The sequence below is a fragment of the Mastigoproctus giganteus genome, chromosome 10 (genome assembly GCF_048544385.1).
Source record: "Mastigoproctus giganteus isolate SK-2022 chromosome 10, ASM4854438v1, whole genome shotgun sequence".
Lineage (NCBI taxonomy): Eukaryota > Metazoa > Arthropoda > Arachnida > Uropygi > Thelyphonidae > Mastigoproctus > Mastigoproctus giganteus.
Window position 1 is genome coordinate 74,628,905 of NC_143584.1, and position 17,581 is coordinate 74,646,485.

The 17,581-nt window shown below is 36.8% G+C and overlaps 1 protein-coding gene across 1 annotated transcript in view; it reads right to left on the bottom strand.

Annotated features, from left to right (window-relative positions):
• The window catches only part of LOC150079089 (beta-alanine transporter-like), a 210,665-nt gene that overhangs the window by 13,888 nt on the left and 179,196 nt on the right, over positions 1-17,581 (bottom strand). Inside the window, exons 2-3 of the mRNA XM_090382946.1 lie at positions 7,417-7,520; positions 4,907-5,074 (exon numbers count right to left, since the gene is read on the bottom strand). Of these exons, the coding sequence (XP_090239072.1) occupies positions 4,907-5,074; positions 7,417-7,520 (272 nt within the window). The remainder of the gene's footprint in view (positions 1-4,906; positions 5,075-7,416; positions 7,521-17,581) is intronic.

Below are 17,581 nucleotides of genomic sequence, written 5' to 3' on the forward strand. Positions count from 1 at the left end.
TGTATTTGTTTTTCTTTATTTGTGTTCAGCTCCTTGTTTTTATGATGTATTTGTATTTCTTTTTGCATTTGTAATCTGTATTTTGTAGCCTTTTGTATGTGTTCGCTATATTTTGTAGCCATTTGAATTTGTACTTATGTTATCTATATGTGAACCCCTGGCGCTCGTCGCCGTGATGGGATATTGTGCTGTAAATCTACTTCACAATAAAGATTTATTTATTTATTTATTTATACACCCTTGTGATACACAAAAGTGTATCGGGAATACGCTATCTTCGTAATAGCATCGCCCTTTGTCAAACGGGGATAGTGCAATTTCTGTACCACCTCCACAATAGAGTGACCCATGCGTCGGGCACCCACTATCATCCCTCTTTCAAAGTCGGTTAACTGAAGACATTTGTCCATACTGACATCGAATTACCATCTACGTGAATGCAGTGTGCCTATATATACTGGACTCCAAAACAAAAAATGTTCTCTCCTTTAAAGAGAAATTGGAATTGTTGAATTGAAATCCGTATCGTCAACAATTTTCAAAAAAAAGAAAATATGAAAGGTCGAATAGCATTTTGTTATAATTATAATGTAACAAATTAAATACAGAATATTTCTGTCCATCTTTCCTTTCATAATACTTGGACTATTGATGAATTTTATAACATCACCGGCTATTGTTGGATGTTGACATCCAACAATAGCCGGTTATAGTGCACCAGACAGAAACGAAAAAAATGAAAACTAACTTCAGGTAGCACAGGCATGAAAAAACTTGGGTTTCCGAGCGATCAATCAGTGTCCGATACGACAATATTCTAACCAACAGCTGGGTGACATTTGACATTGTTAACCAATAGCTAAACACACTTGGCACTCTCCAAGTTGAATGCTTCATTTTAATTAATTTATTTTTTTAATTTAAAATTTTTTAAATGGATTTGATTACGAAAATCATAGATCGTTTGTGTAATTAGAGCTAAAAATACAGTAAAATTTCCACCTTATTGGCTGTATAGTCAGTCGATTTCAGACAATAGGCTCTGGGAATACTTGCTCACCTCCACGAATAATTATTCTGAGTTTCAACAATGTGAAAATCGGTTCGGGAACACACTTATCCACATGTTATAACCCTCTGAAATTTGGCACCATAAGAACTGACGCACTATAGCAAATTCCCATGGAACAATGGTCGTTCATTTAAAAATATTCAGATATCGCACTGTTGATCAATACTTTCACCAGACGATCTACAATGTACAATGATTTCAAAACCTTTAGATTACCAACACCTACCTAATATGTAATACCTTATGTGATCAACTTTCCCCTTAGTACAGCCAATACACGTCTTGGTATGGACTCCACAAGGTGTTTCATGGTGTCTTGTGGTAGAGCTAACCATGCATTTCACAATGTGTCCAATAAGGCCAGCGCATTGTCAGGTATATGGCCGTAGCATCGAACCTTCTTTTCCAGTAGATGCAAACATGCTCATTGGGTTGAAAAACTGTCATCCAAGTGCATCCTATCATGATGCGACGATAAAAGGGTTGGCGTTCCCATCGAGCCAATGATTAAAGGAGATCAGCGGACCCAGAGTATGCCATGGAAACAGTCTCCAACCTGCCAAATAGCAACAGCGCATCCAGGTGCCATATTGCTTTCTTCAAATGCAGATACGCCCATCAGCATGATAGAGTCGGAAACGGGATTCATGAGACCAGGGACAGATTTCCACATGGCGCTCCCGCGTTGGTGCTTACCTGCCCATGAAAGGCGCAGTTTCTTGTATCTCGTGGTACCCGTGACGGCCGTTGATTGCCATAGCACATACGAGCTAATGTCTAGCGCATAGTCCATATAGATTTGCAAGCAACCTTTTTATTAATAGGACACGGATCATTTCAGCAAAAACTCAACTCTATGGGTATCGAATCACATCCCTTCTGCCATTGTGAAAATGAGGAGTCCTGGACCCATATTATGTATGGATGCCCCTCCTATGAAAACCCCCGGTTACAACTGTTTATAATAATGCGAGGAATCCCAGCAATCAGGATAAATATCTACTGAATGACAAGGATACATAAATTGCATTCATTCGATTTGCCCAGGCTGTCTTCACCACAAGGCGTGCCAAAGTCACCGCTGCTAGGACAGTCCAGAATACTCTCCCACTCCACGCTTGCATTTTCATTTATCCTACTGCTTCAGGGGCAGGATAAATGAAAATCCGTGCTAAGGATAGTATGCTGCGAACCCTTAATAGGTAGGATACATGCTGGCACCCACTTTAGGGTGCGGAATCCACACACAGAGCACTTAGTAAATGGTGTTCGCGCAGGGGCACCTGCTTCTGGGACTTTTAATCCCCTTCCATACTCCCAATTCGCCTAAATCCATGGTGGACTGTCTTCACTTTTAGTCTATCTTTATTTCACCGAACCGTCTGACCTCCTCCTCTCTTGTTCCCTGTGAACTCTCTTCAACAAAAAGTTTTTTTTTTTTTTTATTGTGACCTGTGCCAGGAAGCTCTGGCGACCCTGGCAGAGACCACCCAGAGTGTGATGGACAGCCTGGCTCGCCTCCCAGTGGTGGTGGGGGCGGCGGCGGGAAACGTAGGGTCCCATTAGGAGCCCTGCGGCCAAGTAGCCAGAGAAACAACAGAACCCAACACAATACTATACACACACAACATGCCACACACACAGTTCTGGCATTTACAGAGTCCTGTACACTTCACAAAAGTACAGATGGCGCCTTACCCTAAACACTATTAGTCCCTGTAGATACTGGTCTTGTTATTCGTACGTTTGCCGAGCCGCTGTACAGCTTCGTTACTAGTCGAGGCACATGACGCTTACCACGGGCGTCAACTGTACGTGGTTGTCCTAAGTGTGACCATTGGCTGGTTGTTCAATTGCTGTTGAGCCAGTGACGATAGACTCCTGACACCACAGAATGGTAGCACTTAACCATGTTAGCTGTTGTCGAAATTCTTGTGCAGGTGCAAGTATCATTGCCATTATTGTCATTAGCAACCCTAAACAATTAGTGCCTTTCTTATGTTTAACTTTAACAATTTCTCTTCCACTTTTCTGTCGGTTATTACAACACCATTAAGCATCCTGTTATAGTTTGATAAACTTCTGGCATTTTCCTCCCTGAATAATTCCTCGTGTGTGAATGTAGAGGCAAAATACTCATTCAGTTTGTTTGCTATCTGAGCAGGATCATCAACAGTCGAACCATCGATGTCAAGTGGACCAATCTGATTCATCCCCTTCCTTCTAGAGTTTATATAAGTAAATAAGTCCTTGTTGTTTTTCTTAGCATTCTTTGCCAAAGATTTCTCGTAATCTGCCTTCGCCTACCTAACCTCCTTTGTGACCTGATTACAGACTAGCTTATATCTGCCATAGGCTTCTGTGTCACCTGATAATTTATATGCTTCCCACATATTTTTCTTCTCTGACATCAGTCTCATTAGTTCACTGACTCCATTTAAACTAAACCTTGAAGAGTATTTATTAATTGGTATGAAAAGCCTAGTAGCTTCCCACTTAGAATTTGCTACGAAAGCAAAAACTCTTCCCTTTACCCCTGATGGTAATTATATCTTTAAGTAAATCCCACATCAGTAAACACTAATCACTGCCACCTAGTAGTTCCTTTATCTGCAAATTCTTTATACACGAATAATCACTGCTGATAACCAGATCAAGGGTATTACCCACTCCCCCTCTGGTTTCCCACAGAAGTCTTACTAGTGTGCGAGTGACCAACCATAAGTTCCAGTTAATATCCACCATTATAATACAATCTGGTTTACTGGCCCATTCTATTTCTCTGCACAATTGTTCGTTGTACTCATCAGAGTCATTAAGCGTATAACACACTCCTACTCTCATTTAGGCCTCCTTCCACGATCATAGTCGGAAAGATGTCGACGCTGACCCATTCTTCCTCGCATATGCTCAAAAACCGATCGCCACCTGTGCGAACTACAATCTTATTCCAGCCGTTCCGACTCTGAGCCTCCAGCAGCATCACAGAGCAATCCAGTCCATTCATACTCAAGTGGAGTGCTGTTAACTGGAAAGCCAACTCAGTGTATAATAAACCCTACATATTTGAGCACCATAAGAGCTGACGTTCTATGGCTTGGTCAATCGATGCGCGAAAAGTCCCAAAGGACAATTATCCTCATTGAACTACCCCACCTTCATCATAACAGGGTCAGATATCCCACCGTTGATCAAAACTTCAAATGGACAACCTGAATATGCAGCGAAAAGTTGAGAAATGGGGGGGGGTGAAGAATACACTTTGAAATCATTAATCAATAAAGCATTAAATAAATCAAAATAAATGAAGTCTGCTTGGTAACCTCTAGACATCACCATAAGCCAACATCATTACTTAATTGAAAGAAATAATAAAGGCCTTTATCATTTATTTTTAAAGGAATTACGAATATGTTCTTTTACAAAGTAACTTTTTAATTTCCGATATTTATTGACTCAATATCAGTATGTATTTTTAAAAAGAGTCTGTTTAATCGCTTCCAAAATATGAAAGAAGTGTCATTAAAAACAATTTTACTCTTCTGTAATTTGTTAATGGCAGAATTCAGATCCTCCAAGGTGTTAATAACGTTTTAAGCACACAATAGTTTTTATACAGAACGCAGAAAGAGCATTTCTATGTGAAGCGAATACGAGATCGATGCCAGTTATAGGGAAAAACTTTCACGTTTTGGCTTTAACCATCCAATGAACGCTGATATCCTAAGTTCGAGAAAAATGGCATCTCGTTAAGAAGAATATTTCATTAAAAACTCTAATAATAAAACAATTTGCAAGTATTCAACGATAAACATTCAATAGGGTAAACAATACCTGATCCACCCACCTAATGCAGCAGGTGAAGCAACTGTGGCGGGTACTGTAATTCCAACCAAGAAACGTAATACGGTGAAGCAGATTATATTTGGAGACACTGCAGTCAGAGCTCCACAGAGGCACTGGGTGGTCAAAAACAGGAAGAAGGCGATGCGTCTTCCTTGTCTGTAAAGCATGGTTTCCTAAAGTAATGTTCATCTTCAGATAAACAGATTATCGTAACTTTTATCAGAATTTAAAAACTGCACCAGCATTCATTTGAACACGCATATACGGGGTATAAAATAAAGTCCATGTCCAGGAGAAATCTCGCGAACCTGTGATACTACAGGTGTATGTAGAAAAAGGCCTTTACGATGGCCTAACTGCAGCGCCATGTAGGGGATCATATAAATATTAACTCAGTAACTATGACAGGTTGGACAGAAATGCTAATTACAGTCCTGGGACCATGAAAATATGATAGAAAGCAACAATTGTTAGTCCTGTAAAAAGACAGATTCGAAATCCAGAAGAAAACAGACCAAAAGGCTGGGGTGTACATGTTTTCCTTTGAACATGTAGTTGTATCATGTTCAAAAGAATGACATATGTAATATAAAACAATAGTAATAAGCAAATGAATTTTCAAATCTTAAGTTTAAAAAGCCGGATATCCTCCCTCACTCCGTCCGTCTCCAAGATTGCTAAAATGCTAGCAACTAATCACCTTAATCAAAACCAGAAGCGTCCTCAAGGACTCAACAACAGATTTGAACTTTCAGAAGTTGGTCTGCAACCTCTACGTATTCTCCACCAACGCTGAGCGCAGGAAGTCCATCTTCTAAGAAGATACAGGAAGCTAAACGATGCTCTCGTCTTCTCCTTGTAATAACCTTGGTCTACAACCAAGACCCTGTGGCATGTTATCTGTTGTGATCAGTGATCACGGCAAGCACAGACCCCTCCCTCCCGAGTGTCCTAAACTGTACCTTGAGAGTCTTCGAACAATCATGTTATCATGATCTTCATTTACAGTTTCAATACACGTTTTATTACCATAGAAGTAAACACCACCAGATAAGGCTGTCTTTGATCTGATTTTTCTCTGAGAGCTCTAAGCCAGGAACCTTCTCCAAACTATGAAGAAATTATCTACGACTACATCCTGAGCCGAAGCCTTCCTACAATAGCGATTAACTTCTCCTATATATAATTCAATTATTTTATTCATTTATCTTTATAACCACACTATCTTTTCATGCTTAATTATTATCTTTTAAGTGCGCTGTGAGGGGTTGTTTTACTTATCCTTTGTACAATATTTATTTATTTATGAAATTTACCTTAGCCAGCGTTTTGTGGAACGTTGGAATAAGTTGTATTCAAGGGTGGCTAAGGTGCAAGGTCTCGCAAAATTCAAGGAAGAATTGGACAGGCGCTTTATGGCGATGGGAAGAGCAAGAGAGGAAGGGTTTTTTTTCGATAGACGCAAAACAACCTCGCTTATTTAATGAAGCTATTTTAATAGTAATATCAAAGCTATTACATGCACAGAGTAACATTTATATTACAACATGGACATGAATACAGTATGCTGCTGTAACCGTTTATAATAATAATAACAACATACGTAAGCGATAATGTGAAGAAAAATAAATACAATCACCATCTGCTTCATGGTTAAAGCTCATACAACAGTATTTCAAACAAGATTTCGTGTAGTTCCAGAAGCGTAAAGTCGATGACCTGAGTATCCATCGCAGAGGGAAATCGGTGCTGATCCAGTGCTATCCAAAGTGCATTTGGTCCTCTTGCAAACATAATGATTTGGGATTTTTATTAACCGCTGATGTTGCCAACTTTTCAACTTTAGAACTGACTTTTTGCGCTACGTATCACAGCTAAGGAATCAGTACTTCCAACTTAAGATACTCCACTAGTGGCGCTACAATATCGAAGAGTTCTTTCCAATACGCATCCGTTGCCTCACAGGTTCCTGAGATTTTCTCCTGGACAGGGACTTTACTTACCTCCCGTATAATGAAGACCGTTGACTTGAACTGATATCGCTCGCTCAAATGCGAATTAATTTTGGTGAACTAAAAATAAAATACAGTATCTTAATTTTCGTGCCATACGTGTTCAAGTCGTGGAATATTGAGACTGGTTATCTATCCGCCTCGGTTTGTCTCCAAAGTTACAATTAATCTGGTAAAAATTATATACTTTTTCAAATACATATATCATAAGGAATTTATTGACCACAAAATATTGCTAGAGAGAACTTGGAGATCGTTTAAAATTAATTTAGTTTTATTTAAAAAAATTCTCCAAGGACCGTAAGGTATGGAGAAAAGTGCACGATTAAAGTTAAAACGAAACAGGAAAAAATCCATAGAAATACTGGTTAAACTAATTTAGAAGCTTTCAATTCCTACTGTTAATAATAATTATTTTTAAAGATACACTAAATGTCTTAAAGCGATCAACTATTTTCATGCATGCATAAGTTCCAAACTACTTACCTCTGCATAATAAGAAAGTAGAGAGGCAGGCTTAAAAATTCTCCTGCTCCGAACAAGGCCAGAGCTACACTAGGAAGCCAGTCTTGCTCACACACTAAGTCCCACTAGAGAAAACATAAATGAAACACATTAATGCCTTTACCGTTATTGAACATTGCAATTACTTCTGCACAAATATTAACATCGGCATGCATGGACACACCTGTGATAAGGAAGATAAAAAGAGCTAAGATATCACTATAATAAGACTGAAATAATATATGAAGCACGCATAATCGTGGAAAACTTTAAATTAAGCACTCTCTAACCCTAGAGTAAAAAGGGGAAAAGAATATTGAATTATAAAGTCAATATGACGAAGTTGAAATTTTCATCCCGGTTGCGGCAACCAGATTTGGAAATTTCGTACGTGTTGTATTAATTAATAAGCAACTAATCTTGGATCAAATGAAAATATCCGTTATTTTACAATGTGGAAAATAAATTCAATTATTCAAACAGTGTCCAGTTCGCTTAATGAATATGCTGGTAATATTCGGATGCTTTCATTTTTCCCCACTTGGACACGGGAAACAAACAAAATGGAGTCATTAATCAGTTTGATAAATTAACTCGCCTTTCCGCTGCAATGATATCAATCACTCGTGCAATATTACTCTTTCATAACGCCCTTCTATGGCCAACATCTCTCGCTTGTTCAAACTAATGAATCGCTAATAAATTGTTCTTAATGGAAGTATACCGGCTTTGTTTCAAAAACATTATGCAGCTCAAATATACGTTTCTAGTAATTACTCTAATCAGTAGCAAATTCATCCAGATTGGACGTGCGATGTAAAATACGTATCCTCAGTCAGATTGTGTTGGCACAACGATCTTTAATGTGGATAGAAAATTAAATACCTTGCAGACACTCGAATACATTCCAAATTGGATAACACGCATGCGTTTTTCAATTTCAACGAACCAAATGTTTAACATTTAACTTCTGGACACAAAGCTGTAGATGATTTATATAATTAGAATAAAAACTGCACACATAAAAGCAATTTTCAACACAAAATGCCCTATTCACTTTTCTTTTGCATCTACTAGATAAACATCAAATTGGCATCGCTTTATAAAAAGTTCTTACCATAGTTTTGAGTGTTCTGAACCTTCCTTGGTGAGATAATGAAGTTTCAGCGCACCATATCAAAGACCCGAGTCGTAATTCTACACCAAAAAGCAGTTCCGTGTTCTCTTTAGAGCAAATAGGATTCCCAAATTCCCAGAGCGCTGACTTTTGCTTAGTAATAGTAAACAGAGTTAAATTCACTTTAGACACGTGTGGAAAGCAAGATCTGTTTCACAATAACTCAAATGTATTAACAGTTGTCTTTTGCATGAACGCCAAATCCCAAGTCAAAAGCATCCAACCATATAGAAAATAAATCTACAAGTAAGCCGTTCCTCCATCGGTAGTTATACAACAAAAGCTTTAGAGATATCAAATATACAGAAATAAATCAGATGATTATTGAATAAGAGGGTTAAAGCTCCAAAATATTTTTTGTTTTCCTAAGTGAAGGGGGATTTTCTGAAAATAGGTTCTTCACCTTTTTTTCTTGCTCGTTTAAGAGAAAAATCGATGTCTGCAGATAGAAGCTGAGTTGTGCGTTCGGAGATTGATCACGGTGGTGGTCGAAAACGGTATCTTGTCATTACTTGGCCGGGAGAGACAGTAAAGTTGCTGCACTTGGGCGAACGAAGGGCCTGCAATCTGTTCCTATTACAAAAGACGTTGTGAGATGCCAGACTTTCTTTACCATCTAAGCAGTATTGTAGCCAAGAATGGCAGGCGTGGTTGGGGCATTTATCGCCTCTCGCCATTCAATAGCTGACATAGATGCACAATTTGGCACCAAATCTAGTGAAATTAATTAATAGGCTGGTTTTTTTGTGTGTGTGTTCTTTTTCTGTATCGGAAAAAATAGTTCGGACAACTTTTGTGCTTAGTATACGACTTTGACGAATTTTTTTTTCTTCCTTTGGAAGATGGGAGAAGGTTAATATTTCTGCGCAATCATTAATCGATGGCTATTGCCATAATTTCTAACTTTTCCTTGCAGAACCGATACCCAGACTATGTGGGGATTATTTTAATAACTAAATACAATGCAAGGACTAAAATGAAACTAAGCAGATTTATTTACTATGTGATCCAATCTAAATTAGATTACATTTGTTCTGGTCCAGTTATTCTCACTACATTCAGCAAAATCCGCATATTCGAAGCCTGGCCATTAGTCAACAAAAGCATTCACAAGGTGAAGCTACAAGAAGTTGAATGAGTTGTTTAAAATTTTCGATTGAGGAACTAAGACCATTCGCGTCAGTACAACTGGTCTGCAAAATTTGTGTATTCTATGGTCGATCTGCCTGTTTTTTCGGAGTTAAAAACCATAAATTGTGCAACCCTTATATCGAGGGTTGAGAATTATTTTCGATGATGGTATTTCTCAAATTTTTGCAGCAATGGAATCAAACAGCAGCCTTTTCTATAAGATATGGGGGGAATAGGACTTTTTTCAAAATGTTAGTGATTATTGAAATACAAATAGGTAATTATTAACCAATTATTGATTATGATCGTGAAAATAAATAGCGGAATGGAATACAGAATTTGCTGTATGCTATAAAATATGATTAACGCGCATATTAAAATTGCCGATTATTAGTTCTATTTAACAATATAAAATGTTAAATCTATAAAATATTTAAAAATATACAATATAAAAATAAAACTATATGAACTACAGCTTGATCTACTGTTGATTTTAAGTTAATATTTTTAAACAGAGCTAATTAATCGGCCATTAATCAGATAACCCCTCTTTATCAACTGTTTAATTCTTCACGGGTCGTGTTATCCCGAATAAACACGATGAGAAACGAAGTGACCTTTGGCCAGCGCGAAGAACAAGCGATACGACATCGACGAAGCACAATTAATGCAAAGAAATCAGCGTAGTGATCTTTTTTTTTTATTAATAAACAGGATTTTAACCATTTAAGATTATTACTTGCTTATTAAACAATTTAGTTTGTTTTTTTTTCGAATATCGCCTTCTTAGCTCAGTTGGTGGGAGAAAGAAATGAAATGTAGGTTCCGAATATTTCAAATTAACTTTAAAAAAATTACTAGCTGTTTCTTATTCTCTAATAAAATTTGCGTGGGTAGCCAGAGATTAGAAAAAAAAAAAGCAAGTTGAAATTTCATACATCCCAGCGGAAAACCATTTAGGAATTAGGAAAAGGAAAGAAAAACTTACCTCGGTTAATTGATTTTCTTAATTCTGAGAATTGCGCCAGAATAGAGTACCGCTATGGAAGTCATTTACAAACACGATGCCGTAAGGTAAATTCTTTTTTTTTTTTAGGGAAAAAAAAAACATTAAGCTAGCAACAACAGCCATCGAATTAATCATGTTTTCAACTCTCGATGGCTACCTTACTAAATGATGACAGTTCTGCCTTTGATCTCCCATCAATCTTATTTCTCATCTCTCAATGGGTGGAGAGAAGGATTTTTATTGTGGTTAATAAATACGGGCATTTTTATTAAAGAAAGTATTATGAATTGTATCATCAGTTGAAAGATGTTGGCTTGATACCATAATGGTCCACAAAAATGTCCAGTTTCACCATAAACAAAAATTACCATCAAAATATTGACATCCAGACAGCATCAGTTGTGTGTCATGGTAGAATAACAGAACCACTCGTTCTGTTGCTAGGCGACCCGTTGGCAGTCTCGAATCTAGTACAAAGATGGGAACTAACGAACTAATGTAATGTGCTTATCAAGCAGGAGTGTGTGCTAATGGAAATATGGAGTGCACAAACTTGAAGGCGGTTATTGAGAGTCTCACCAATGCGTGATGATTCTGGTTTTGAATGGATTTAACCAGAGCTTAATTAAGCTAATGAATCTCACGATACGGATGGTCAAGATATATTCACGAAAATACAGCACGTCAGAAGCAATGCAGTGAAAGCACGCGTGTGCTTATGTATTCGATGCAAATGGCAAAACACAATCCTTAGCTTACGAATAAATCAGAAGTTTGAGATTACAGATACCCAAGCTTATGTATTACAAATCAAACCGACGAACCACCCCAATACTGAAAGAGTGTATTCTGATAAATATCAGAAATCGCGAAAATACTAGAAGCTCTTCGACTGTAAAAGAATTATCGTGTAGTACAAATGAATTGTACTTTACATTAACAAGTACAATGTGTTGAACAAATCTGGCATTTGTTGATATTAATCACTGGTTGCTTTATCTCTTTTCTGGAAGAATTAAATTATATTAGTACGCGGGATAATTAAAAGGGAATTAGCGTCACCTCTTATCACTCAGTGGCTATTTAATTAACTAATAATTTTTCTTCTTCCTCCGCTGCTAAGTAATGAGTGCTATAGATGAATTCACTACTTGGTATCATCTACCCAAGTTTACAATTACAGTGTGACAATCACGCTAATGAAATATGCGCGAGTTCTATTAACACGTGAAATTTAGAACGTGGCTTGTCTTTCAAATTGCATTTACTCGTGACTGTTCGCGCGCTGCTGCATTCGTCAAATATAAATGAAAAGCATCGAATTAACTGTTGATTTAATACTTCTAAAATTCAAGTATTATAAGATACTAAATATTTATTATTACAACATTTAAATATTATTTAAAAGCACTACTTTCATCGCGAAAATGAATAACTACGATAATTATATTGTAAAATGCACGTTGTTTGTTCTGAACGCAATTAATAGAAGGAATAAAAGAAAGTTATCCACGAAAGGAATTATTTATTAGAACAGGCCTCGCTGTACAGTTGTCTCCTTGGACGATACAACAAAGCTATCAGAGTACTTAGGCAACTCCCAGCATCTCTCTTGCTTACAGCTATTTGCACGCCCGAAGGAAAGTTGTGTAGCCAGTCGTTTGTATAAGATAGCGCTGTTATTACATTTCTCCTAGAAGGTCGACAGCAAACAGACTGAAGTCAGCGTAGGGTCGAGAATGAAAATATGAAGAAAAGAGTGTTTGAACAGCCATCCTGGAAATACGGTTACACTTCGCGGAGTGTCTCAACTCTGATTCACTAATGAAGTCTTGATTAATCAAAGCAGATTACTCACAGAAGCGTCAACGACCATTAACGTCCAGTAGGTCGAATAAAATCGTTTGTTAAGGCAGTGTCAATAGTAAAATAATGACTGACGAAAGCGCCACCTAACTGACACTATAACAATTAGCGAAGCAAAATTCGCATAGTTTGCACCAAAAAGTTATCATTTAATTTCTGTAATGCTGTCCATTGCTTCTTGTGCAAGAAAACAAAAAAAGAAGCTAGAGGCACAGTAATCAAACTTAGGACGCCATCTAAAGTCATCATTCGTTTTGTGTACACGTTAGAAATAGCTCGGAGAACTCCATCCAAGACGTTTTTAAACTTTCACCACCCATCGCCAGCTTTAAGAGAAATAAAATGCTCTGGAGACCACAAAATCTGATAAGAAATAAAACATTTATCCACTGCACTTGTGTAGAGTTCTGTCGTTACGTTATTTCAGTAATTGCAAACATACAAGTACTTCTCTAGAGGGTCTAAACTTTCTTCTTCCTGGACTTCTTCATTTTTCACTGTCACCAGTCAGCGTCTTAACTCGTTCGATTATAGAGAAGCTCGGACGCGCGCGCTGGCAGGGAATGAAAGTGAGACCACGCACTTTCTTCCAAGGGGATAAGGTAAAAAAAAATTGAAAGAAAGTAAAACACTTCCTTTTTAGAGAAGTAAAAAAAATAAAGCGACCATCATCAATCTGGAGATAGAGATTTCTTCTGTCTTAGCCAAACATCATTCATTATACTGTAGTCTACGCATGACTGACTGCTTTCTCCCAATATAGCTCAGCACAAAAACTACACTCCCAGTTTCAATAGAGTAGTCCAATTGGGAAACGTGTCTCCTTCAGAATCTCGGATACATACAAATTTTCCTTTTTTTCTCTCTATATTTTACTATTTCACACTAATTTAAACCGATTTTAAACTATAATAATCTGACAAGTGATTATCGTTGTCAGAAAGAGTGTTTATCTTTAAAAAAAAAGAAAACTATCAAAGTCATTTTAGGACGCCAGGTTACAAATGTTACAATGGTAACATTAGACTATAATTATAACCATTACAATACTAAAACAGCAAGCAAGTTTTATGGGACGTACACTACGTACCAAAAAAGTGAGACTGTCTTATGAAAACTTCTGAAGAACCCATTCAATGCATTAAATCAGATCGAGTCCATAACGACAAAATGGGAACTTGGACGGTCTTATTTTCTACCAATAAACAAATATAAGTAAATATTACTTCTATCCAATCAGATGAAACAAGTGACACTCCGCCCAGATGCCTTATTTATTTATGCACACGCGTTCTTTCACGCGTATTTTTCCAATAACTGATCGTACGTCCAAGGTTCACTCTTTGGAAACATAATCCAGTGACTAGAGTTGTACTTTTTTTTTCTCTCATTTTCTCATTCAATCTATAATCTCCATAAATCGCTACGGGAATTGAGCATACGAGGAACGCAAACTAAGAAAAGCAATTCAAAGATGCTGTTCCAGATTTTTTCTTTCTCTAACGAACTTCGTCGCAAGCGTCTGTTTAAATTTTATCAGCATTGATCCAGTTGCTAGACACCTCGAAGTATCAGTCAATTGTTTTTACGATGTTAAGTTTCACTATTACTTGTAGAAGTGTATTTTCCTTTTTTTTTTTTGTTTTGCCGTGTAATTTGTTCAATATGACACGATGATAAGGGTGTAAAAATAGCATGAGTAATAGGAAGAGCAGCATTTTGGTGTAAAAGAGATTTTCCGTTTTCTCGAGTTCAGCAATTAGATTTGTTCACTATAAATAGAAAAAGTAGTTTGCTCAGTGATGGTACACATAAGGCACGCTTCGGGAAGGTAATTTCACAAGGTAGGATTACTACTATAGACCTATCATTAATACTAGGCTGAATCTAATTCAAACGAGATCTCGCGTTTTTAAGTTACTCGTCGCCAGGTGTGTGTGCGTATAAGTACTTCGCAATAAAGATTATTTTATCTTAAATTCAGTGATTGGAACTAATTCTTCTACTGAACAAGGCGGGACATTGGCTGTTCTGTATGCGCGAGGAATGACGTGCAGCACAATATGGCGTTCAATGTGACTGGTGCATCCAAATTGGAGGCAGCTAAGGCTATGAGTTACTAGTATATAATATTTGTAAATTTCATTAAATTTATGGTTGGTTTGCATGTTTTCCTGGATTAAAAATCAGACTTTCCAGAGTGATAAACCAACCAAAACTTGGCTACAGTATAAAAGAAGCCCATAAATATTCCTCCACTGTCAACGAAATCCAAACCTAGGTCTTTGCCACAAGGTAGGAAAAGACAGCGATCGTAACTACTGTGCTAGTCACGATGGGATCATAGCCTCACTAGTCACGAGGACTGATGAGGTATGGTCCTATCTCAAATTTAGAGGAATGGCATAAACAAATGTCTGTGAGGATCCATGTGGGTCACAGAAGGTCAAATATCATTGCAGAATTTAAAAAAAGCGAAGGTTTATCATTAAATTTTTCAACAAGTCGTTGGTGGTCACATAAGGTCTCCAAAGCGAATCCATTCTGAAGTCCATTTTGCCAACCCTGATATTCAGATTGTACTTTAAATAATACAATTAAAGTAAAGCCCATCCTGAATGGGTCAACAAGGCATAGAAATCAATGGAAGAAAGTATTTTTCACTGAAGGATACTCAGTATAATGTTACAGCCCACTGTTCTAATGGAATTATTAAGACATAAGGCCTATAAGCAAGGCCAAGGGTCAAAAATTCTAGCCACTGTATAGAATAGCTTTAATCATAGAAATAGTATGTATTCGCGGCGTATTTTTCTTGTGTGGTTTGTTTACAAGATTGTTCATGGAAATGTTATGGATTTTCCTGTTAAATAAACATAAAACATTAATTTATTTTCATATTTTGAAAGTGTCGTATTATTTATTATTTTCATAGAAAAATAGTACATAAGCAAAACAATACCAAATCTTGTAATGATAGGAAAGTACAGTATAATGAATTTGTGTAAGGAGGGAGACTTAAAAATCCTATGAAACTCTGTGGCAGATGCAGGTGTACATCCTCTCAGACTTCTAAATCGAATGCAAACTTTTCAAACCTTTTACAAAGTTTTTGATCATTCACACGTTTCTTTCAGATTATTAGCATCACCATACATTAATATTCGTAAAAATGTTATAATTTTTACGAATATTAAATACAGGGATGTTAAATTCATTTCTTTATTCTATTCTCATAATTTTCGAGTTCCAAAAATTTTTCAGTTTCCTGAAACTTTAATTAAGCCGCTGCATATTTTATTAGAAATGAGATGAGCCGAAAAAAAATACATGCGTTCTTTTTACTGAGTAAGATTTGTTTAGATTTTCACTGGGCCTTAGTTCGTCTTAATTTAAATTACATTTCTTAGTTATATGCGAATCAAATATATACCTATTCTTAAAACTGCCCACGCTATAATCATGATTCGAGTTAAAGAAGTATTTTTAATTCAAAAAGTCGCAAAGAACTTTAATTGACATCACCACCTAAATTTACCTTTTCTTTCTCACTGATTCCGTTCTTAAGAGAAGTACATAGAAGGCAGTGGAAAATCTGCAGCCAGAAGCTCAAAAAAACTTTTAATTATTGTTCGTTTTTCAAGGAATAACCATTTAATATACAGGGAAAATTTTAATCATTTTCATTTTTGGTATATGAAACAGTTTCATCTGCTTTCTCTGAAGCTAAGCTAAGCTGAATTCCTAACAAAATATCTTGGATGTGTGCATAAAGGAGTGAAACTATTTTAACTAGTTGTTGATGAATATAAAAAATTAACTGTTGATTTAAGAAAAAAAGTTTAATTATCGTTGGATAAGCAATAAAATGTATTGTTTATTTTCGACTCTTCTAAAAATCCATTAATAAGTTATTGCCCAAAAGTCTATCAGCAATGATATATGGATTAGGTCGAAAAATGTTAAGCTGCGGTAGAAATGAACGAAGTTTATTACTAAAGAGAACACACACACACAGAGTAAGTTCATAATACACATCACGGTAAGATACCAGAGAGGAACAGGATATGTATACACACTATTTCAAAACTACGTAAATGCAATTGCTGTTACCATATTTAAAATTTTAATACTGACGCCAGGAGCAAGTTCACAGAGAATCGGTCAAAATCATTTGTTCGCCCCATATAATAATTTACCTCATCCTTTATTAAATTTAGTCAAACTGTCCACTTCCACAGCACCAGATGAAATTTTTTTCCCAACGGTTTCTCTCTAAAGATTTCAATCAGGTCTCCTAGCAGACATCCTAGCATCTGTTTTGCAAGCGCTGCAATTTAGAGAAACGTGGTCTTTCATGGTAATAGTACCCTTTTATGCCCCTGACTAATCATGCTGTCTTTTCTGCACCCGCTCCAACATGTCCACTTCCTTCCTACAGTGCTGCAGTAGCATACCCTGATTTGTATCATTACCCACCCCAAAAACCTATGTATCCTCTGCAAACTGTGTCAAAATAGCCTACTATGTTTTTTCCCTTAACAAAGCCATGTCTTGTTTCTTTCAGGATGCCATATTTATCTAAATGTCCCTGGATTGCACTCTTAATCATTGCCTCTAAGAATTTTCCTACCACTGAAGTCATACTAACCGGTCTGTAGTTACCAACTTCACTCTTAAAACAGCTTTTATATATTGACGATACATTGACACTTCTCCAGTCCAAAGATGCCCTCATAATTAACCTCAATGGTTCAAATGCATTCCCTCAAAACTACAGGGTATATGCCAGCGATTCTGGGAGTCTTATTTGCCTTTATAACTCAAACAAAAAATATAACTCAAACGTTTTTCTAATAAACGATCATCTGTAATTACGATATCGCTAATTAATTTCATATGGCTCAGCCTTTTTCTGCTCTATCTGACCAGGCAGTTCCGCCGTCATCCATTTCGGCAATATT